This window comes from Epinephelus moara, chromosome 2, assembly GCF_006386435.1.
Source record: "Epinephelus moara isolate mb chromosome 2, YSFRI_EMoa_1.0, whole genome shotgun sequence".
In the NCBI taxonomy this organism is placed as follows: Eukaryota; Metazoa; Chordata; class Actinopteri; order Perciformes; family Serranidae; genus Epinephelus; species Epinephelus moara.
The window spans coordinates 4,276,938-4,302,403 of record NC_065507.1 but is presented as its reverse complement, the minus strand read 5'-3'; the positions used below and the strand labels follow the sequence as shown (position 1 = coordinate 4,302,403).

General features: G+C 43.9%; 1 protein-coding gene across 2 annotated transcripts in view; it reads right to left on the bottom strand.

Moving 5' to 3' along the window:
• LOC126404027 (endothelin-converting enzyme-like 1) overlaps positions 1-22,935 on the bottom strand; it is a 77,471-nt gene extending 54,536 nt beyond the window's left edge. The window contains exons 1-5 of one of the 2 annotated variants that reach the window (XM_050066980.1): positions 22,790-22,935; positions 7,481-8,656; positions 4,881-4,949; positions 4,268-4,378; positions 4,066-4,158 (exon numbers count right to left, since the gene is read on the bottom strand). In XM_050066980.1, the coding sequence (XP_049922937.1) occupies positions 4,066-4,158; positions 4,268-4,378; positions 4,881-4,949; positions 7,481-8,338 (1,131 nt within the window). In that variant the 5' untranslated portion in view covers positions 8,339-8,656; positions 22,790-22,935. The remainder of the gene's footprint in view (positions 1-4,065; positions 4,159-4,267; positions 4,379-4,880; positions 4,950-7,480; positions 8,657-22,789) is intronic. The other variant, XM_050066989.1, reaches the window with a different exon arrangement.
• Positions 22,936-25,466: the final 2,531 nt, after the last annotated feature.

The window sequence follows — 25,466 nt, the reverse complement described above, 5'->3', positions numbered from 1 at the left end:
GTAAAGCTGCCAATATCTGAACTTAAGAAGCTGCAGTAAGAGTATTTTGGGTACTTTTATAGTACTTTTCTATGAAAAATGACTCAAACCGATTAGTCGACTACTAAAATAGTCACCGATTATTTTAATAGTCGATTAGTCATCGATTAGTCGACTAATCGTGGCAGCCCTATCTGGCAGTGAGGTGTGACAGTCTGAGATCAGAACCCGGCGCAGAAAGGATCAAATCCAGTTACTGTTTGACTAAAGAAGGTTTGATGTTACTTGGCTCTGGGTATCAGGTACTGACACACAGTCCTAGTAAATCAGAGAGACTAAAAGTTTACTGCTGACGGTAGGGAACTAGTGGTTATAGAGGTGCTCAACAGCTGTGGGATTAAATGATAAAAAATACTGTGATATATGCAGAGTAAGACTATAGACAAGTTTTGTGAACACTCAGACCTCTGCAACTGTGTATAGGTAACATACAATGTGGATACTTTTATTAATAATTTAAAAGTTTTTTCATAATGATGTAAAGACCGTTAAAGTTTTGTTTTCTAATGAGGAAAATATTTTGCACATAAACTCATTTATGTTCATTAGACCTAAAAGACATAAATGAGTCGTTTCAAATATGCAGAGGAGGAGTGGAACTGCAGCGCTTAAATGTACTGATAATCCTATATTCATAGTGTGGGGTATCCATGCCAGGCAGATTAATTTAGCTGCCTCTTCATCGTCATTTGCATTTTCTGTGCACATCACATCTTTAATATTTTAACATGTGAATAAAGATTACAGTGTAGATACAAGATGAAACAACTTCACTATTTGGTTGAAATGTTTAGGCCAAGATGACAAGAGAGTGTGTGCTCTAAGTCACAGGCCAAGAAGGTTGGGTTCTAGATCACCTATTGGAATGTTATCACTCTATTAATTAGGTGTTGGTAGGTGTCTCAGCGTTACAGATAGAGGTTAGAAGGCTCCTGCTACACCAATGTTTTCCTATGAAAAGTAATACACCCAAATTCATACATATCCCACGTTATCATGAGCCAGTAATTCGAGCATAACCCACGTATTTTGAAAGGCTGCGATCACTTGACTGATGCACTGACGCAAGTTAACAAGGAAGTGGTCGTGAGCAGTCTTGTGGGGTGGTGCGTTGGGGTGGTGGGTGACCTTCCCCAGGAGATGCATGTGAAGGTACCTCCTCATCAGGTTTCTTTTCCTAAACCCAACCTCCTTAATTTTATGTTACTTATGTAACTTTATGATAAGGAGTTAGTTCAGTTGCATGCAAAAGTTTACGCACCCCTGCTCAACATTTCGAAAAGATGACCTGACTTCCAAAAGGCATGAGGTGAAGACATGAAGGCATGTGGTTAGATTTAGGCACAAAAACCACCTGGTTATGGTTAGAAAAAGTTTACATTTTGGCTTACATTACCCATGTGTGGGGCACAAAAGCTGCTGGAAATGCAGCAACGGTTGTTAAAAAACACCCACGATAATATCAGTACGTCATCTGTATCTCCAGATATCGGCTTTAAAATAAAGCATCAGAATCGGCTAAAATGTACGGAAGCGTATTGCATTCACTTAACAAATAAAAAAAGCCCTGTTTTTCTGAGTAATTTTTTTTTTTTTTTGGAGTAATTTATTTATTTTTCTGTTTTTGGTATAATTTTTTCTGTTTTTTTTCTGAGTATTTTTTTTCTTTTTTTCTTTTCCTCTGAATAATTTATTTATTTTTCTGTTTTTTGGTGTAATATTTTCTGTTTTTCGTGGTAATTTTTTTCTGTTTTTTGTGGTAATTTTTTTTCCTGAACGAGGAGACGAGATACTTGAAAATCTCGCGAGAAGCTCCCACCTGGCACCTGCAAGTGACCCCTGCATCCATGGTGACTCCTGCTCATGGATGTATTTTGCATCTGTGCTCCTGCTCCTAGACAATTTCAACTACGGGATCATTAAGGGTAAGGCACGTAATTAGTTACACACAGGGTATGATAATCTAGCTATGTTTTGACTGCATCCTTCTAGTGTGCCTATCGCTCAATGTAACAGGTTAGGTTAGTAACAGGTTGTAACAACGTTAGCTGACAAACGTGTATGGGCATGATTTCAGTTGTCAGGTAATGTTAGCTAACAGTTTTTTTCCATCATGCTGGACATTGTTACTCATCACAAATTTGTCAGCTAACGTTGTTACAACCTGTTACTAACCTAACCTGTTACACTGAGCGATAGGCACACTAGAAGGATGCAGTGGAAAACATAGCTAGATTATCATACCCTGTGTGTAACTAATTACGTGCCTTACCCTTATTGATCCCGTAGTTGAAATTGTCTAGGAGCATGAGCACAGATGAAAAATACATCCATGAGCAGGAGTCACCATGGATGCAGGGGTCACTTGCAGGTGCCAGGTGGGAGCTTCTCGCGAAAAGAAAAGAAAAATTACCACAAAAAACAGAAAAAAATTTACCACAAAAAAACAGAAAAAAATTACCACAAAAAACAGAAAATATTACTCGGAAAAACTGGGAAAAAATTACACCAAAAAACAGAAAAATAAATAAATTACTCAGAAAAACAGGGCTTTTTTTATTTGTCAAGTGAATGCAATACCACAATAATGAATGAATATCACATACAAAAGTATTGTATTTCATGTCTCCATCTGCTGGTGGGCCGTCACGTTAAGAGTATGCATGTATAATATGATGTCAATTTTGCTACAGAAAAGACTTGATGATCACTAAAATTAGGTGGGGAAAAAGTGGATATAACGATATGGGTTATTGGTCAAATTACTAGTTACATATCGGCATATCAGATAACCAAAATCCAATATCGTGCATCCCTATAAACAACTAGTTTTGTTGCTTGTTGGTCTCAAACAGTATTCTGCAGCTTGGCAGCCGTCTCGTCTGGGTGTCACGTCATCCACCATCTGTTTCACCTCCTGATGACAATCAGCTCATATATGTGTCAGCGCACAACAAACACGGCCGTTTAATAGCTGATACCGACAGTCTAAACATGCTAGTTGGTGTAAAAGGAGCCTTCTAACCTGTATCTATAACGCTGATAACCACGACTAACACTAATTAACCAGAGTGATAATGTCTGAACCAGTCATCTCTTCTACTTTAAGTTTCATCTCTTTTCATTTACTGTGCTTATTGGAAAGTTGTTTTTTGCTGTTTAGTTAGTTGCACGCCAGCATGCTTGTAATTTTAACTGGATTTTTTACAGTGAATTAAAACCCTGAGTGACAGAGCCTCGGAGTTTAACACGAGTTTGCTCCACAGATCCAAGTTAAAGCAAACAAATCGCAGCAACACTGGAGCCATTTATTGTGACTGGCTGAATCTCTATCCTCTAATCTGCTTCTGTCCATGCCTCTCTTCTTTTCTTGTCAGTGTCTCGTTTGCTCTATTTCCTCACATGTTCAAACTTTTACAGTTTATGTAGTTTTTGGCTGACAAGCTGAAAATCAAACTCTTCATCTTCCTCTCAGAACATGCCCAGCTTCCATCTCTCGTCCTTCCCTCCGTTCCTCATCTGTCCCTCCCTCGGCCGTGAAACATCTTGAGGATTCTGTGTCGGTGTTCCCGCTGCTTCAGAGAAGAGCCTCCTCCCTCTCCTCTCCCTCCCTGCCTGCATCTCCCCCGCTCCTCCCGCTCCTCTCCCCTCCCTCCATCATTTCCAACACCCCCCAATGTCTCCTCATTTTCTCCTTTTCTCTCTACCTACTTCTTTCATTCTGTCCCTCAACCTCCCCATCTACCGCTGCAGGGCGGACAGCTTTTGTGAGTCACTTAGGCCTCTATATGTGTGTGTGTGTGTGTGTGTGTGTGTGTGTAGTGCGTCGCCACTCCCCCCCTCCCCAAACACACACCCACACTCACCACACTACTTAAAATGCTCAGTTGGAGTTCAAATCTTAATCCATCACGTCTGCTTCTGCCGAAAATGCATGGCACACACATAGTTGTAAATGATGGGTATGTATATGTGCCGTGTGTGTGTGTGTGTGTGTGTGTGTGTGTGTGTGCGTGCAGTACTCACACTGGGAGCGATGCGCTGTAGCTGCCTGAGGGTGATGCGGTTATACATGGTGCTGATGTCCTTTCTTTGGTCATCATATTCTGACACAGTGATCTGGAGAGAGAGGAGATTTCACTCAACACTGCACACACACACACACACACACACACACACACACACACGCATGCATATGAACGCACACACGCACGCGCAATCAGCTCACATTGGCCAGACGCGTCTCCAGCTGTATAATCTCCTTGGACTTGTGCGTGGCGTTCTGAGCTCCCAGCATGCTCAGCAAGCGCTCCATCAGGGCCTTGTACGCTGCCAGGATCTGAGAGGCACGATGACATCAGCGTTAATAGACAGGGGGAGCTGCGACATCATCAGTAACAGCCGGTGACGGGGGGGGTGACATGTGGCAAAGTGGACAGGATAACAAAAGCACAGCGGGCGACAGAGAAAAACAGGTGGATTGATGAAGAGGAGAAGGAGACGAGTCAAACGGACTGATGGAGGAGGAGTGAAGGAGGGAAAGGAGGGATTAAGGGAAGAGAGGAGGGGAGGAAGGAGAGAAGGAGCCAAACGGAGGTCAAATTTGAGGTAAGGGAGGGGAAATATCAAGGTAGGAGGGAGGGAAAGCGTAGACGGAGAAAACAGGAAGTGAGCGTAGGCGGGGGAAAAAGAGTAATTCATGGAGGAAATAGAAAAGGAGGGTTTAGATAAATGTTTGGACTAAAAAGGCAGAAAAAGAAGGAAGGAAAGGGGAGACTGGAGCATATATGGTGACGACGGAGTGGGAGGAGTTAAACAGGGAGTTATGGAAGCATGTTTACCTTCACGCTGTCCTCATCCTGTCCCAGGTAGAGACTCCTCTCGGGCAGCGTCAGCCCCTCCTGATCAATCTGCACAGACACACACAGTCAGCAGCTCACACAGGAACAACATTCATGTTGTCACATATGTGTGGCTGAGCCCTCAGCAGATGCACATCCAAAGGACTGGTTAATATTTCAATAACCTGTAATAATGCCAACATTTACGGGCCGTTCAACACACTGTACACTCTGAATTATTTATAACGTTTAATAAATAATGCCCACATGTTGGGTCAGACTGATATTTATCTTTTATTAAACCCCAGCTAATATCAATCAGCTTTAATATTGTCACTGTCAAAGTGTGCATCTTCAATTTTTCTATGCTAAAGTTTCTGAGATAAATTGAAGGATTAAGTTTTCCTCTGTGGACGTCTCCTTCTTCTTAAGCCAAACAAACCACTTTAAGCCGGTTTAATTATTCGACACATGTATTGTTTCAAAGCTCAAAGCAGGGATCTTTCTTCAGAGCTCATGTAAAGTCTGAGAGATTAATGATTTTAAATGCCAGCATCCATATTGGTCGTTTCCCCTGATATGTGTTGGTTATTAATAGGGGTGTAAATCACTGGTTTCATCATGATACGATATCATAACGATTCTTTGGACAACGATATGATATTTGCTGATATCACAAAGTCTGCCACGATATGATTTCAATACGATGTGATTCAGGGGTCTGTGATTGATATGAGACGATATTATCTGTCCGTTTAACACAATCGATTACAGAAGAAGCTGCCGCCTCTGTCTGTTTGAATTTCAGCCTGCATGAACGTTTTTCAGTTGCTATAGTGAGAAGTTAGCAGAGTTAGATCACTGTCCAGGCAGGTAATGTTATGTATATTTATACAATTATTTACAAATATTTCCACACTGCTAATTTATTCCCAAGTAAATAACGTTATCCTCGTCTTTCTCTCAGCTGCTTGTTGACTGCCTGCTGATGTTTCATTGTGGCGCAGACTTTTAAAATAAAAGTGTATCCTATAGATATAGATCAATGTTTTCACTTTGCATCGATGACACTGGATCGTCTATCATCAAATCGATATATTGATCAAGATCGTTGGCTCGTTACACCCCTAGTTATTTATACTTTTTGTCAAACTGTGCATCAGACCAGATGTTACAAACCTCAGTGTCAGTCTATAAAAACTGAAACAAAACTTTTACTCCAAGGAAAAATATTCGACACTTGCTTACTAGCTTTTGCTGCAGCTTTCATTTGTACGTCACAGCCTTTTTAAGCAAACTGAAATTGAAAGTTGTTTTGGCGTCTTTATGTGGACTGGAAGTGCAAAATTTCAGTCATATGATAAGAGGAAACAGCCACTGGCTGAAGAGACGTCCCAAGAAAGCTCTGGAAAAAGCCGGCCAGTGAAACTTGAGTTTGGGATATCATGTCACAGATGTGTTCCCAGGTTCAGTCTCTCCAATTTAAAAGAATACTTCACCCACAAAATGACCATTTATGTATCAGTGCTCACCCTGTGTGATGTTGAATTTGTGAAGAAAACTTTTATTTTCCTGCATGCCTCCACAGTGAGCGAAGAATCCAACAACGGCAAACCTTTTTATTGAACTGAAGTGAGTGGGGGAGGTTGTTCTCATAAAACTATTGTACGTTTTCCTACAAAAAGTAATGCACGCAGATTATTCGTTATTCGTCTTACAACCCAAGTATTTTGGAGGGCTTCGTTCATATGACCAATGCTCTGATGGGTGAAAACAAGAAAGCGCTCCGAGGTGGTCGACTAAGAAAGCAGGCTGGGGTGGTGGATGGGTTAGAACACACAACACTTTCTTGAGGGTTTGGAGCCTTGTGAACATTGGGCGAACTTTAAAATGTTGAAAAGCATGTTTCATCTTTAACTTTGTGCCTTTTAGAGATCAGTTTATCTTGTATTCATTTGCCCAACCTTTTGTGTGCCACTGTAATGTCATTTGTAGTTGATATCAGATGAACCGCTGTCTGAGGACACACTGAGCAGGGACCACATTTAACAGCAGCAAAACATATGTTAAAAACTCTCCTACAATTTGTGCAGTATAATCCAAGTCTCATTCATCCAGTCGTATGCTCAGTACGTCCCAAACACAGGCAGCTTCACTAAACATTATGATTTAAAACACTCTAGTACAAACAGTGTCGTGCATGGCTGAGTTGTGTTTCTGGGCACGTGCTTACGTTTGACCTCTGCTTAAGTGGAGCTCATACACAGGCGCACGCTCAGGACATGCTACTTGTAGATGGAAGTGTTTTATATTGAAGCTTTTCAAGGAAAATACATGTGGGAAGTATTGATCTGGATAAATACGACTCTGAGAGTTTGTTAATTGATGTATTTTCCTGAGTAACACATGGTGAGCAACTGATACTCAAACGATCATTTTGCAGGTGAAGTATTCCTTTAACAAGCTGATTATGATCCCAAAAGAATGTCATTAGTGTCCTGTGACTGTGCTTATTGTAACATTTTTCCACCTGAGACGGTAACAAATCCAGGATAACACACACACACACACACACACACACACACACACTTTTTCCTCACCCTGATTGCATTCCTGGAGGAGTTTTTGTCGTCCACGTTGACGGTGAGGGAGAAGAAGACGGCGGTGCTGTAAACCCCCTGGGTCCTGTACAGCAGCTCATTAAAGTCTGGCCTCTGCGGGGCGCCCTCTCTCTCCCACCCAGCAGCACCCGGAGGAGCCCCCACCAGGTCCCACCCCCCACAGCTGTCTATCACCTCCGTCATGGGGTCAGAGCCCAGCTTGTCAATCTCCTGGATGTTGACGCAGGACCGATAGAACTCCTTGACCTTACGCTCTGCAGAGCTGGGGCTGCGTCTGCGTATGGGCTCCAGCAGGAGGCGCTGTAGTTTCTCCTCGTTGTGCTCCCCTATGGCGGTGATGATGCCATAGCTGAGCTTGTCCTCTGGGATGCCGTGGCGCCTCAGCCAGCCGCCGCAGGCGAAGGAGTAGAAGTCCTGGCAGGGCTGGATGGTTGGATCAATATTGGCCTGAACGAAGCGCGCCGCCCGCAGCAGGGAGCGCTTGCGTTGGCAGTCCTGTCGGCACTGTGGGTCCTGCTGGGCTTCCAGGGAAATGTACTTGAGTGCCAGCATGCTGCCCAAGATGACGCACATGCCTGCTGCAAAGACCAGCGCCGACAGGAGGCAGATCTCCCTCCGGCTCCACCGAGGAAGACCTCCGCCGCTGCTGGTGCTGCTCAGATCTCTGTTTCGACTGTTTGACAGGGTCCCTCCCCGGCCGCGCCCCATGTGACGGTCCAGGCTGCCCCCCAGGTGGAGGGTCATGCCATTGCTGAGGATGTCACTGCTATAGCGACCGCCATATTTGACTTCCTGGAACTCGTCATAGTGGGCAGTTAGTGAGTATGTCTTCTCCATGGCAGTGGACTGTCACAGGAGCAGGGCGTACACAGAGACAGGTGGCAGAGGAGTTATTCTATGTTCATGATTACTCCTGCTGAGACAAACGAAGGACTCCCACTGCGGGACAAAACACTGACGTGATGTCAAAGTCCTGTCGGCCCTCTTTAGGCAAAGTCCCCTTTATTCTTTTCAAATCAGAAGCCGGCAGAGCGAAGGGCTGCCATTGTGCACGAGGAATCTCATGGGTCCTGCTCTCTCTTTCTCATCCCCTCTCCCTCTGCTCCTTTTCCATTTGTCCTCCTCTCCTCCCTCTCTTCAGCAGTTACAGGTGACCTGTTGATAAAAATAGAAAAGACATAGTGGAGGGCTGTAAGTCGACAGAGAGATAGGAAATTGAATCCGTGATTATAACAGCAGAGAACAGCATCTTTTTGGCCACATTTCCCCCGCTTTGTCTCGTCCTGTTGTTTGGTCGGCTAAAGCTCTGGGACTGATTGGTGATAGTCATCCTGCGGGGAGACGATGTCCCCAGGTGACTCACGGCTCTGGGTGGATCAATGGAGACGGGAGCAGAGAGCTGAGCCTCATCAGCTGGGCACGGAGAGGTGGGGCAATCACCATAACTTAGCCTGTGTCAGTCCAAATTGATGTAAAACTTTTTATTATTACAGAAGGACAGGGAGAATTTATGTCCTCTGTCTCTCTCACACACACACACACACACACACACACACTGGACAGCACAGAGGGCATCGGCTTAACTTCTGTGGAGGTTTTAAAGGAATAACAAGCTATCACATTACAAGCAGCTGCCACGGTATCAATCATGTGTGCACACAGGGTCCTATTTAAACCATCTATGGCGCAAGTGTATTCAGGGCGTAGTCAACTGCACGCCAGTTAAACAGCGCATAATCATAGGTGTGTGTTGGGCGTAACATGAATTCAACCAATCAAAGTGTCATCTCTCATTCGCTCTAAAGGCCAGGTGAGCCTGCACAACACATTCTCACTCCGACCTCGTCACATATCATCGTTTGGTCATGGACACGTCCACATATCACGTCCAAGGTACCCTGGGTGTGTTGGTTGGTTCTGGGACGCCGTGTCAGCTTCAGCCTGTTACATGCATTGTCTGTTTTCAAAATACACTTCTGTTTTCACAGGAAATGTACAGTTTGCATACACTCTCCTTCAAAATAAAAGCACTACGTTGGTATGTGACCGCAATCTGACGTCTTTTGCCTCCAACAACATACACACGTGTTTGCGTTTAGGCAACAAGAGCACGTGGTTGGGTTTCGGAAAAAGGTTTGGCTTTACAATCTTACGGGAAGTGAAGAGCGGCCTCCCAGGTGAAAGTCGGTGGTTGTTGGACCCATCCACCATCCCTCCCACCTGCCCTACTTAGACTTCCGCCATCTTAACTTTCATTATTGTCCTGCTGTGTTCCCCCCTGATGCCGCCAGATGCCGTAAACAATAATGGCGATTGGTCGCGCATCATGCTGATGTGAAAGGACGGCTTTTTCGTTGGGGTCTGATGCCGGACATCACCGACCCAGCAACAGTTTTCAACGACTTCGGAGCGAGACTGGTGTGACGAGGCTTTCCTTCAGTTAAACACTATGAAGACCAAAAACATGGCCGTTGATTTTAGAAGGAAATCATCTGTCCCTCCTACACACACCTTCATCAAAGGTAACCATATCGAATTTGTAAAACAAACCAAGTATCTTGGCGCAGTCATTGATAGTGAACTCAAATTTGACTCAAATTCTGATGTGGTCTGCAAGAAGGGACGGCAAAGATTGTACTTTCTCAGAAAGTTAAATTCTTTTAATGTTGATAAGAAAATGATGTAAATGTTTTATAAATCTTTTATCGAATCTGTCCTCACTTTCTCCCTGATTGCCTGGTTTGGTAACCTGAGCATTAGGGACAAAAACAACATGGACAGCAATGTGAAGGTGGCCAGCAAGCTGTTCAGTGTTCCACAGGTGTCATTAGCTGTTATACTTGACCAGCAGGTCCTCCGCAAAGCCAGGGCCATACTAGCCTGTACAAGTCACCCCCTTCACCAGGAATTTGAATCTCTCCCATCTGGACGTAGATTTAGAGTGCCCGGGGCCAAATGCAATAGAAGTAAAAACTCCTTTATTCCCCGTGCAATAACTCTTTTAAATTCTGACACGTCAGGCACATGTGAAATTAACACTTTAAATGACTGTTTTTCACTATTGTTGTTACTGTGATGTACTCTATTGTTTTTATGTATTGCGCTATTCATTCTGTGTTGTTTTAAATGGTCTGTCCTGACTGCAAGAAAAGTTTCCCTTTTGGGACAATAAAGTTACCTGACCTGACCTGTGTTGGCCTGCACCTGGCGCTCTGCTATTAACACGGCAGGTTTGGCATGTTGGAGAGGTGAGCCATTTTCTGCTGAGAGCAATAACATCACTGCAGCAAATAATGTGGGAGTGTCACAGGGATGCCCCGTGACCTCTAATGGTAAAAGACAAACACACACAATGCTTGTCCACCTCCAGGCACTTTCACACACCATCTAGCCGGCAGGTGTCTGGGGTTGGTAATTAGCACAATTAAGGTTGAAACCTGGTAGTTGTAGGTGTGTAGTTGTTTTGGTGCTTCAGTGTCACAGGCACATTTACATGAAGTCAGGAAGAAAAGTCTGACAATATTGTGGTTTTAAATCTCTGTATTTGACTAATTCATTTGTGTGTCTCACCTCTCCTCTAGACTGCACTTGGCCAACCTCTGGTTTGGACTCAGGAACTTCCAAAACAGACCCCGCCCATTTGGATTCCTTTTATAGTCAAGTTCCTGGGGGAATGTGCCAAGTGTAGTATGGATGAGGGGGAGTTTTTGGGGAGATATTTGTGCAAGTGTTGATTTTGAGCAGTTTAAGAACACTTTTATTCTTTTGGAGTGTGTAGCAATGTTTTTCACTGTTCATTTATTAATTGTATTTCCCATGTGTAGGAGGAGCTACTGTCTATATATGCAGGAGTTGGAAGCTTCTCTCGAGTCTCTGAGATCTGTCTAGCAAGCCGGCCACAGCGGCTGTTACTGCCAGGGGCCCAAACTTAAAGGGGGCATAGCCCGGTGCAGAGTTGATTTTTGTTTTAGTTTTTCTTCAGTTTTGGCCAGCTGATCTGCACTGTACATATTGCTGCACATAACCCACTGCTGGAAAAGAAAAGGGAAATAAAAAAATTGGACTGTTGAACAGTTTAAAGTCCTCTTCCTTTTGCCTTCACCGCTCGACCAACCTTACAGGGAGATTTAAGCAGCAAAACTAAAAACCATATTTATAAATTTGAGAAAGGAAAAGAACTAAACGTGCAGCTTCTGAAATAACCAGTGAAAATACACTGCTGTGTCATGGGCATAAAAGTGCACAGCATCTCTTTTAATTAGGACACACTTATCTGACAAAAAATGAAGCTGTAATTCATGCTGCGATTTTAGAACAACAGACCTTTTTTTTTTTTTAAAGATATTTTTTTTGGCATTTTTAAGCCTTTAATCGATAGGACAGATGAGCGTGAAGGGGGGAGAGAGAGAGGGAGTGACATGCAGCAAAGGGCCACAGGCTGGAGTTGAACCCGGGCCCGAGTCTGACCTTTGAAGAGCAGAAAATTTTGAATCAGACAGGTTTTTTTGTCAGTCAGTGGTGCCGTTGCTTTCTGCTGCCTCAAAGATAGCAATACACCAACGATGCGCCTGGCCACACCTCATTTTATACACGCCCATTGAGGCACAGATGCATGCAAGAACATTTGCTACGTACACATCGTGGGAGCTGGCCGTGAAAATAACTGCGTCATTCTGAAACTAGCATCATGCTACGGTGTGCGCTGCCTCACCCCGGTTCTAAGATTTATGTTTCAGTTTATACTGAGGATAAATTTGGACTCAAAGACCTGGAAAACACAGGAGTCATAGCGTGTATATCTGCTCATGTCAAAAACAGCCAGACAAACGCAGACACTGACAACGTATTTTATAACTGTTTGCATTCTCCTTTGCTGCTGCTGTTGCACTCTGCATACAGCCTGGTGATATCACAGCCTTTAGACAGAGAGACTGACTGACAAATTGTTTTTTGGACGCTGTCCCAGTGTGTGTGTGTGTGTGTGTGTGTGTGTGTGTGTGTGTGTGTTCAGTGGCTGGATGCAGTGAACTTGCTGAAAGCTGTGAGGGCGATATGTGAAAATTGATCCCTGTTATCTCCTCTGAGAATAGCAAACTTCAGCACTGATGTCTTTAACAAGCTTTCCCTTCCTTATGGGAGTGCTGTATGTAGATAAGAGGGAGAGAGGAAGAAGAGAGGAGTTACAGAAAGAAAGAAAGGAAGTAGAAATGAAAGAAAGAAAGAGTTAAGTGTTTACTGGTAAACAGGGACTAGCAGCGGGGATCTGATCCTGTGAGAGGTGGTACAAATCACGAGGGAACGACAAATCGGTGGTGAGTGGTTTATTATGTTTTAGGGGGAGAAGGGAATGATGACAGAAAGAATACATGGAAACGAGTGCATGGGTGGCGTACAGATAAAATTCTTGTCTACTGCTGCAGAGATTTGGGGTTTAACTCCAAGTGGCGATAGCACAATTGACTCTGTTTGTTGGTGGGAAGCCAGACGGGGCTCTTCTTGTTACAGCTTCAGGGAAAAGTTTCATATTGGATACATCTGAAGTGTGTAATTCACGTTCAGTACCAGTGCTGAAGTAATGAGCCCTCTCATAGCAAGGTAGGGAGCAACTATCCATGTTGCCCTGAGAGTCTGGGGGACATAAATGTGGTCATGCGGTCATGTCTGCTAATGATAGCACACATTGTCCACACATCACAACAGCATGAACTACTGTGTGCCTCTTTACGTGCATCAGGAACGTAAAGGACCGTTTACTCCGACTCACATATTGCATTAGCCATTTTGCAAACTATACTGCAGTGTTTCAGAGGAGTGATGTACTCTCCTCCAACACTCCAGACACCCAATGGCTTTCTTAAACACTATTAAAATCTATTAGAAGAGTCTTGTAACTTGCTTGAATTGTGCAATCCATCACAGTAAACATCAAGTCTGCATTCATTTTATGAGGTAACACAGTGCAGACTCCTCAAATCAATCTACACTTAAACTGCATTACCATGCCATGATTGTACAACAGCCACAACAGACTGGATGTTAGCTGTGACTGATTAAACATCTAAAGACGTTTTTAAGTCCAAATGAAGGCAGAAATTCTCGTCAGATGTTTTGTATTACTAATAGGAACACAAAGAGGTCTCTGGGGAAATAACAGAAATGCTCCGTTTCTTCTGGAGCAGCCAGAGGGGCGTGTTGGTGTCTGTGTCCGACTGACAGCAGCTGGCAGGCTGAGCCCCAGCAGGGGACCAGCGGACCACACCAACATCTAACAGGACCAAAGTGATATTTGCAGGTCTGTTTATGTGCTGCAGCTGAGCAGCTAATTAGCGATCCAGCCTGCAAGTGGACACTAACAGTGCACTTTTTCCTGGCACGGGCGGACCAGACGTGTTCATGTGTGTTAAGTCAGATAAGAAAGAGACTTTAGCAGAGACGCTGATGTGGTTGTTTAAGTCTGTGGCTCTTGTGTTGTGTAGCCGGCCGCTGTCTGGCTGTTAGTCTGTGTGATTATCTGCCGAATGACGTTATGTTTTATGCAAATCTGCCTTTAAATTAAGCGATTTCATGGCTGTATGGAAACAAGTGAATGTAAATCTAAGGGGCACTGTCAAAAACCAAAATTTTCTTCTCAAAGCAGAACACAGGAGACGTGATTTACAGAGAACATTTATAAGAAAAAAAAAAAAAAAGCAATTTATTTTTTAAAGAGTCTGCTAATTGATTTTCATACTTGGAAATTAACAGAGACCAGTAGCTGCCTAAAACTGTATGGATCCAAAAATCTAAAATAAATATGCAGGAGGCATATTTGGTCAGAAAGAATATTAGACAGTACACTGATGTGGAGTTTAAGACAGTGGGTCCAGATTTCTCCTCAGTCATTAGTTTGTCGAGCTAGTTTGCTGTCTCTGTCAAGTACCTGTCCATTAGTCAGCACTTCAAAATAAAAGCTCTGTGCTGGAAATTCACCGTACTTCAAAATAAAGTGTATTTTACGAACCTGACATGTTCACAACTCACCACCAGTTGGTAACCGCTGGTTTAAGATATACTTTCCCCCCAAAACACTGCACAGACTCATACAGCAGTATCCCTCTCAATCATCATAACTGACTGATTTTTTTTACTTTTGTGTCATGCACACAAACCTGTGCCCAACCCTCATGGGTTTACAAGACACCATTACAATGACATTGAGGTGAACAATCCAAAGTACAGGTTATTTAGTGACTCAGTCCTCAAACAAAATACTCTGCCTGCTGTTCCAGGCCTGGCAAAGACATTCAGCCACAAACAAGGTTCTCGTTCTGAAACAAAATTCAAAGTTCTCATGATCATCCAAGCAAAAGAAATCAATATAAATATAAGTCATTTGCTGAGAAAGTACATTCATTATGTCTTCATGTACAGGACAGTAAAGCAAGAAGTGAACCTCAATCTCAGCTTCACCTAAATTACACAACAAACACATTCTGAGTGTCGATAAGTTCGTAGTTTTGGTCTATACCACATGTCAACATTTAATTTTCCCTTCACTCCTAATCTCCTGAATTCTGTGCAGTTATAGGGTACCTCTCTAGCTACCAGTGCACGCTCCATATGTGGTCTGGATGGGGACTTGTCCCTATGGACTTAGCTACTGCCGCCCCGAAATGACATGTTCAGATACAATAAGGATTTCAACTCACTAGCCCAAGAATGACAATGGGAGGTGTCCAAATTAAATGATCGGACATCTTCACGTCTGTTCCAAAGCTGGAGAATTTCAGGATATCATCCCTTATGACCCACTCTCAGTGTGTGGTGGTGTGTTTTTCCGCAGAGACTCTAACCTCTGCCTCTTTCTCTTATTTTCTGTGCTCTGGACATTTATAGGCGTGTACCCCACAGCGCTCAGGTGAGGTTGGGGCTTTATGAAAAAGTAGCGACCAGGTGCCAGACTGTAAGCATCCAAGAGACAGAGTGGGGTGAAACAGCAAATAAGAATGAATCTGGGGTTGGCTTCTACTTTTATTTTGGCAGGTGAGAGTTTTTTTTACAAACAGTAACCTTAATCCTGTGTTGTCTACCTTTAGGAGGGGTCTTCTGGGGGGTGTACAGGTGCTGTAACACCAGACTTTAACCTGTAAGCTTTAGCTGCCTCAGCATCCTGTGGTGTAAAGTCAACATAAATGATAGAAAAAGTTCTGCCGATCATTGGTGCGTAGTTCTGGATTTTGCAGAATCATCCAGAATCAACATTCTGTTTGGTGACAGAGTCGTCTTGTCACCGCTCTAGCGACCCCTGCTGTTTGGTCTTAAACAGTGGGCCGAGGAACTACAGGGGGCAGTGTGAACCACCTGCGTGTCACTTCTCTGTCCTGGTGAGGCTGATGAACAGAAGCGGCTGGTGACAACACGTAGCACGTCTGCCTACACTCTCCCTACGCCAACAGCAGCAGTGATGACAGAGCGGTGCAGAGGGGACTGGGCATTATTCCATGGGGGCTGAAAATGGGGGAAAAAGGATGGCGTGCCTCTGCGCGGTGTCATTATCAATTCAACTTACCATCCATCAGTCCTCCGCCTTGTTACGCACGCACAATTAGAAACATGCTGTGTCTGTGACACCGTATCCGGTCACCATGAGAACACTGCTTCCATATCATGTCTTATAATGTCAGTATTATTGAGCTGCTGCTCATGTATGTGTTCTCTCATCACGCAACCTCTCCCCCGCTCTGTTTCACATGCAGGTGCACTTTCTCATGTGTCACAACTCCTTAAGCATTATAATAAATTATGATGCACGCATGCACACACATACACGCCATCACACTCTGAGTGGACACCCAGCATATGGCTAATGGATTGGATCTTGTGGGTGCGATCACAGGCAGAGGCGTGCGTGATGAATGGCTATTTACCGAACATGACAGGGCCTAATATCTTAGACTTATACTAATACTGCACACACACACATTCTCACACACATTCTCTGTCTCTCTCACACACACACGCAGTACATACACTGGACACTTAAAGTGCAACAAAAACACACCCCTGGTGATACATAGCGTCTTGTCAGATGTCAAACATTTCCCGTACATCTTCCCAACAACAGACAATCAATTGCTCACTTATAGGGGTTCTCAAAGTGTGGTCCAGGGACCTTCAGGGGTCATGCAGATGGCACCACATGGACAGAAAGATCTGTTAGATCCAAATGACTCACAAGATCTTCAAAGTGTGACTTCACACTACTTTTCATCTACGTTTTTTTTTAGAAAATAAATCACATGCACTGTTTGTACATTTTCCTACAAAAAGTAATGCACGTAATGAACCAGAAATTCATATATAACCCACATGTTTTGAAAGGCTGCGATCACGGCCTGATGGGAGTTAAGAATACAGAGGGACACAGACTCGTAAGGATGAAGGTTGAGGTGGTGGATGGGTCACAAAAGACAGGACTTTCCCCAGGAGACCAGTGTTTGGAACCCTGTGAACTTTGAGTCATTTTAAGGTACGTCGTCACCATGTTTGTTTTGACTTTGCTTGCCTAAACCTAACCTCCATAACGTACTGTTAAGTGCATATATGAAGTTAATTCGTTAACTTCCGTTCAGGAGCAGGGCCACACCTCAACCACACCTCTAATTACCTGCCAAGCCTACTTATACCTGATCAACCCATCCTGATCTGTATGTCTCGGATTTCTCGACCGACCCTCCCTTTCCCTTCATCCATCATCCTCCCTAACTCATCCCTCCCAATATTCCCTCACCCTCTCTTCCCTTCTCCCCTCATCTCTTCTTATTCAATCTGGTGCAAACCTCCCCCATGTCTCATTCAACCTAACCTAACTGAGCGCCTAACAACCTAACAGAGGACATCTCACTTCCACCTTCACCCCCCACTTACATCCATTCAGCAGTCCTCAAAAACTAGCACCTCCTGAATTACAATATTGTTGTGGCGGGTTCCTTGCTAGTGAACTTTACGTTAAGTATGTCATTTGTGGGTGCTAACTTGTAGGATATAACACGAACTGTTAAATGAGGATATGTTGGCACGCTGTTCATTACAATACAAGTGATTTTACCTTTTTCAGGGAAAATCTGGGAATTCAGTCTCAAAACATCTGTAAAAATGTACAGCCCCTACTGGGACACTCTGCCCCCGGACTATATGGCAATGTTACGGTCACCTCTACACCCCCCGCACTCCCACATATGCTACCAACCGGTATAGATGCTGAAATATGAGTTAAGACATGAGAGAAAAAAGGTTTTAGGTGTTCAAAGGTTCAAATTTAACAGGGGGGAGAGGCAGAAGGTAGAAGAAGGAAGATATTTCTCAGGATATAGTTTCTCTGGATGGCATTGCTCTGGCCTCCAGCAACACCGTAAGGAACCTCGAAGTAATAGTTGATCAGGATTCGTCCTTACACTCCCACACAAAACAAACTTCAAGGACTGCATTTTTTCACCTGCATAATATTGGAAAAATGAGTCATATCATTTCTCTAAATGTGGCTATCTGTAAGCTAACGTCAGCAACCTGTGCTCCTACCCTGCCAGTCTGCACTGATATTAGAGGAGCTGTAACAAGTGCAGCAACTTCACAACTGGACTTAAGTTCATTTTCAGGTGTCATATGCCATCAATGAAGGGTGAGGGTTAGGGATGCAGAAAAACTGGTCTAAGAATTCGTTACCTCCAGGCCGGATTATTGCAATTCCTTTTGATCAGGTTGCTCCAACAAGACTTTGAAAACTCTCCAGTTGATTCAGAAGGCTGTGGCATGCATTCTGACAGGAACTTAGAAAGGAGATCATATTTCCCTTGTTTTAGCTTCTCTGCATCCTGTAACATCCTTCTCCTAACAAAGCTCTAAATGGTCAAGCTCCGTCATATCTTAGTGAGCTCATAGTGCCATATTATCCCACCAGAACACTGCGCTCTGAGAACGCAGGGTTACTCGTGGTCCCTAAAGTCTCCAAAAGTAGATCAGGAGCTAGAGCCTTCAGCTATCAGGCTCCTCTCCTGTGGAATCATCTTCCTGTTTCGCCTTGGGAGGCAGACACCGTCTCCACATTTAAGACTAGACTTAAGACTTTCCTCTTTGATAAAGCTTATAGTTAGGGCTGGCTCAGGCTTGTTTTGAACCAGCCCCTAGTTAGGCTGACATAGACTGTGGACTTCTAATGACATACTGAGCCTCTTCTCCCTCTCTCTTTATTTGCTAACATTCATGTCCTATTCTGCATGTCACTAACTCGACTTCTTCTATGGAGCCTTTGTGCTCCACTGTCTTGCAGATTAACTCGTATCGCAGCTACGCCTGGATCATGGGTCGTGGTTGTGCTGCTGCCGTGGTCCTGCCTGATGCCTCCTACTACTGCCGTTATCATTAGTCATACTTCTGCTGTTATTATACACATATGATCATATTGTCACAGACATATACTATCATACATTAATATGTACATGTAAGATATTTACTATCTGTCATGTATCAGTTCAGGAGAGGACCCAGATGCAAAGCAGTAGGCAACAAGAGGTGAGCTTTAATGAAGCAGATAAAAATCCAAAAACAGGCAGGTAACTGAAAGTGTAAAAGAAAGAAAGAACCAAAACTAAACTGAAAACTAACCGGGGTAACACGATGAACTCAGGAGAGAAATCCAAACAGAGCACGAGACACCAGGCAGGAAATGACACCAGGAACACAGACAAACTGACAAGGAACAAAGTGAAACACGCAGGTATATATATATATATATATATGTACACAGAAAACTAATCACAAGAACGAGACACAGCTGGAGGAGGAGGACACGGGAGGAAGGAGGGAAATGGAGATTGGCTGACAACAAGGGTGTGGAGGGGAACACTAGGTTGGAGCAAACAAGACTAATACACAACAGGTGTGCAGGGAGGACTCTGGGAACAGGGACGGACTAACGAGACAGGTGTGACAGAAAACAGGCGGGAAAACACACAAAGACAGGAAGTAAAACTGGACATGACACATGAGGAGAGAATCTACAAAATAAAACAGGAAACAGATTAAACATAAATGAATAACATGAAACAAGGAAGACAAACAGAAAACCCCCAACACAACCAACATGATGAGAACTAGGAAAACAAGATAACATGAAAATAATAATAATAATAAAATAATCCACACACTGTTAATTGGCTCCTGATATCATGAGTGCAACATACAGTATTATAGATATTTCTACATTTTGCATTTTAAGATTACAGTTTGTCGTTCCCACGCCACTGACATTTTACTGCTTTCCCTACTGTGTCATCTTATATGATATGAAGCAGCCTTTTCCATTCATGGTTCTGATGATGTCGCTCGCAATTATCAGCCCCTCCTCTTTCACATGAACGCGCTTTTAGCTGGATAGGAAAACCCAAAGCTGACTGAAGTAATTGATAACCAGCTGTGTAGTACCGCATTTCCAGATAACGAAAAGATATCCTGAGTAAGCTGAACTGGGTGCGTAGTACACGCCTACCTCCTCATATGCTCTACCTGAGGTTTCTACCAGGTTTTTCCCTGTTAAAGGTTTTTTTTTTGGGTCCCTGATCCACTGTGAGGGTCTGAGGACAGCCAAGAACAAGGAAGAAATTAAAGTGAATCGAGCAGTGATCTGACAGCGCTGTGAGGTGGGTGAGTGTCACCAGTCGTGAGGATGTTTAACTTTGTGAAGAGAGCATGTGCCAGGCGGAGCTTTCTCCTGCTTCTCTAACCACTGATAATAAATCCTCAGAGAAGATCAATGGGTAATCAATAAGCAGAGGTCTCTGATGGGGCGGGTTCACATCGCTGTTAAAGAGATCCTGCAGATGGATCGCAGTTCTCTCTGCATAAATGCAGGAGGTCCAGTAGCAAATCAGCTGTGCGCAAATGGCTGGATGTAACAGTGCATCACACTGTGACACCGCAGCGGCGCGAGTTGATTGATTCAATAATGTTACAGGTGCAGGTGAATATTTTCCTGGTGTTGATTTGTTTCCTGTGATTCCTTGAGAGTTGCTGCTCACTGGAAAGTGTATCAGCGTGAGGTGTGGTGAGTTATTATCGCCGCAGACTCTCACTGCTTTAGGAATTACAGGCTTTGGGAGTTAACACATTAAAATTGTTCCCTGTGGTCTGAGAGAGCTTCAGATTTGTTGCTACTGAGACGCACAGTCACCTGCAGTCAACATCGTCTGGCAACAGGGCTGCAAAGTTGCCAACAATTGCTGGAGGGCACATTAAAAAGACCATAAAGATTGCCGTTAATACTGACTGTCTGTATAATTCACTGTCTGATCAATAGTTACAAAAACACGTCCCATCTTCTGGTCTGTAACCAAACACACAACCTGCTCCACCCTCAACATGCAGCTCCTGCTGTTTAAATGCACAGGAAGTGCACCATCTGTTTGGTGTCGTCCTCAAAACTGACCACAACGACACATATCAAACAACGTTCCCGTCACTGTCCAGACCACAACTCGCCTATTAACATGAACTCACTGAGAGCAAACTCCTCTGCACTTTGTGATGATATTTGGTGGAAGCAGCCAGAAATAAGGTCTTAGCAGGAAACTCTCTACTCTTATCTCCTCTCGGGCGAGTTACGTCACCTGAGCGCCTTCTATAAATGGGTTTATTATCCCCTAATCAAAGTGGTCACAGAGCCTGCCCCGAGAGCTTCACGGCACTCAGAGGGTTCAGCATGGGAGTCAGCCCCCTCGAGCCTTATCGCCGGTCGCCAGAGGCTGCAGTAGAGTGCCACGGTGTGTTTGTATGGGCTACAGATTTGGACACACAGCTCAAGGGTCCTGCATAGAGCCAGGAGATACTTCTTAGGGCTGGTACCAGAGCAGAACCTCCTTTGTGGGGCTATTAAAATCTCTTTAAGTGTTGTGTATGAAATGTCCCCCATCAGCAGTATTAAAAAAACTTTTTTAAGGAGCACAATGGGCTCTTTATTTCTATTTTATTAGCAAAACAGAAGAGTTTGAGAACAGTCAACACTAAAGAACTCTCCCTCCTTTGAATAGCAGGTACAGAGCCTGACATACTGTAGCTCTATTAACCTTTATGACTCCCCAAACTCATTTTCCTGGAGCAGCACGCAAAACTACACCTAAAATATTGGGATTTTAACACCTTCTTTCCACAGCCTTTATAAGCACACCTGTAACCCTCCTTGATATTACCCTACTGGTATCTTTACTCAACTATTAGGAGTACATTACCGTGCTGGGCGCACCGCTGGGTGTGTTTATGAGAAGGGAAGATATTTTAAATATTCATATTTCATTCAAATAAAAGCTGCAGTCATGAGTTGTGGTATATGCCGAATAAAACCTTGTTGTGTAGAAAGGGTTTTACGTTTTGTTCTGTGAGGCGCATCAGTTCACCAATACGCGAAGAATTAAAAAAACTGCATTGGTTTTCTAACGAGGTTCTGTAGCGCGTCACCAGCGGCGGACAGAGCAGTTGAAAGTGCAAGCTGCGAGTAGGGTGAAGGTGTCGAGACTAATGCAGAGAGTGACTGTTATGATTTCAAACTTTTTGGGGCGATGGAAGAACTCGCGGCGCGTAAAGACGCAGACCAAGACGGAGACCCGAGGTGTGAGCACAGACAGCTGCTAATTCTACTTTTACGCATATGCACATTTCAGCCCATTTTATTCTGTTTTTGCTCGTGATGCATTCATGGTGTTGGATAGATTTTATCCGGCGCACCGAGGACGCAAATAAACGTGGAAATGGTGACAAATAGAAGAGAGATGAATGTGTTATGTGATAAAACACTGTCAGCAGTCAATTTCCAGACCGACCGGCTCTTCCACACATCCACACAAACATTTTTCTGTTTTTAATGGATTAACATCTGGCCAATTAACGCATCTTATTACTGAGCATCAAAACTTCTAGACCCGTTCATGGACACCGCGAAAAATCAGACTAATAACTGTGAGACCATGTGCGTAAAATCGAGTGGATCTCTCATCAGTTTATCATCGGCTGCGCAGACGTGACTTCCAAGTTAATCTGTGGCAGTTTTTTCTTCATCCTCACTCCCCATAATTAAGAAAAAACTGGCCAAATATGGATTCATAGGGACCTCAAGCCTGCCGTGCCATGCCATACCCTGACAGCAGCAACACACTGGCTGCAGGAGGACCAGCGTCCTCATCAGAGGTGTGGATGATATCCAGCCAGGAGCGATGTGCGAAAACTTGTGGTGGGAGAAAAAAAAGAAACGAAAACACAGCCTACCTGTGGTGAGTAAACCAAAAATCCCCCCGGTCGGAATGTAAAAGTGCCTCTGCTGTGGGTGTGCAGATAGCGGAGATCCACTCCACTGAAGGTCCGACTGGATTATCCGGTCCCCCTCCGGAGATCGGCACACACCGGGATCCGCACCGCTCTCTGCCGCCGCTGCAGCTCACAGCCTCCGATGTATGGAGGAGGGAGACAGGGAGGGGAGGGAGGGAGAGAGGGGAGGGGGTCCTTCATTAACAAGGTAAGACACACACACACACACACACACACACACACACACACACACACGGTCAAACAGTTAAACAGATGTTAATCCATGTCCACCGGCTGTGTTTTTTATTATTCTCTTTCACTGTTTTTTTAATATTTGGTATTTATGGAGCCAAACTTTATATTATTTTCTTAATATTTCTGAATCAAATACTTCCACTTAACAGGTTATTAATCTTAGTTATTCTATTTTTAAGAATACTGCCATGAAATTAAGACCTTTGATGCTCAATTCAGCACCAAACATTCTCAGCTCACACAAATAAGAGCCACTGCAGACCCCTGCACACACACACACACACACACACACACACACACACACACACACACACACACACACACACACATATTTCCATCCACAGTTAAAGAAGATAAACGATATCTAAACCCTGCAATGAAAAACAGATCACACTGTACCCCATCACAATAAGCCACAACTTCACAGCGAACACAAGCACACTGTACCTGCATGGACATGATTAATGAATAAAGCCAGCAGCACCTTTATTTCAGATCTTGAAGTATCAAAGAAGCAGGTTTGAACCCAGCAGCTCAGAGAAGATCAGCTCGGTCCTAAACGAATGAGTCTATTCCACTGATTGATATTATTGGGGCTGCAACATTTTATGGTTCTACCCAATCACAAAGTCTATTTTAATAAATCTTCACCCGCTAAACATCAGCCACAGAGACATTAATCTCCATGTAGCCTGAAAGTCACACAAACCAAACGAATCAAACCAAAAGGTCGGCTAAATATTATTATGCAAATGAGCGGAGTAACTAAGTGACCATTTCATTACCACGATTGTTCGGTGAGAGTGAGGAGCGTATGAGGGGATGACTGTTCATTGATTCTGGAGATTATCTTTGATCTTTTATTGACCTATTAATGAAACAGACGAAATTGCACTTGATTGCAAAGGTGACTCATTTTAAGCTTTAATAAAATGAAAAGGAAATGCTGAAGAAAAGAAGGCAGTGTGCCGCACGGTTGGGATATGGCTTGTGAAGAGGAGCAGTTAATACTGGAGAACTCTGTATTAAATTAAAAGGCTTACAGTCGACAACAGGGAGAGAGTCCAAACAGGCTGAGGCAGGTCTGCAGGTAACACACAGGCAGCAGGTCAGGAGGCAACGGGCAGGTCGACAGAACACGGACCACAAACAGGAAGCTGACAGGCGAAGGTGGGAAACAGGTGTGGAAAGATCGGATCCATGTACAAGTGAGACAGGTGAAAGGGAGACGGGGCATCATCAGTGTGGTGAGTTTTGGTTAAGGGAAACATTTTAAGTCAGTTCAAACCTGAACTTATCAGTATGTTTACCTTAAAAAAGGAAAGAGAGTGGAATGGTTGCTCACAAGGACGTATCCTCTCAGCTCAACGCAGCATTTTACCACCTTTCAGCTCTTTGTTTTGGTTTCACAGCCCACAACTTTACTGTGATGGTTCAGTTTTGGTTCAGTGTCACAGCTCTTATCAACCCCAGGCAGCTGTTTTCAGTAAAGAGGCTCTGGCAAATCCACTTTATGCTACCTGCCCAGCCCCGAGCGGCAGACAGACAGAGTTGAGGCTGATTTATGCTCAAAGTTAGGCTGCTTTCACACCTGGCCTGTTTGGTTTGTTTCAGGTGAACTCAAGTTCCTTTGCCCCCTCAGTGTGGTTCCTTTGGGCAGGTGTGAACACAGCAATCACACTCAGGTGTGCACCAAAACAACCGGACCGAGACCTTCTTGAAGAGGTGGTCTCAGTCTGGTTACGAACTCTTTCATTTCCTCCGTACTTGTACGTTTTCTGAAAGCTTACAGATACAGACAAAACGGAGCAGTACCACCAGAGACAGTGGAGACAGTGTAGCGTAGATCAAGTCAGTCATGACTGTAAGAGATGACGAGAATGAGGCGGAATGGAACGAATCAGTGATATAGTCACGAATTTTCCATCCGTACGTTGCAATGTGCTTAATAACCTCACAAACCACAGGCGTCTACAATGCTGCTTCTGTTAAAAGGTACAGCATCGTTTGTTGTCGTCTCAAACTTTTGATTCTGCCCTGTAGTGCACTATTGTTAAACAGTGCTTGGTGGCGGCAGAGGGAAACACAAGGGGACGACAACAAAAGTTAAGGGGGCGGAAGTCTGAGTAGGCAAAGCCAAACCCTGTACTTTTTCTCCTAAACCCAACCCATGTGTGTGTTGTTGAAGGAAAAAATGTAAATTCATGGTGTTGAACAGGTTGACACAGCATCCCAAGAGGTCAACAACCAACACTTCTTGCATGTCATATCTCAACGCGGAAAGTCCATGACCAGACGTCGATATGTGACGAGGTCAGAGTGAGAATGTGTTGGCTTCACCTATCAGTAAGTGAAGCAAGTCAAGCAGCCACTTGTATATTTT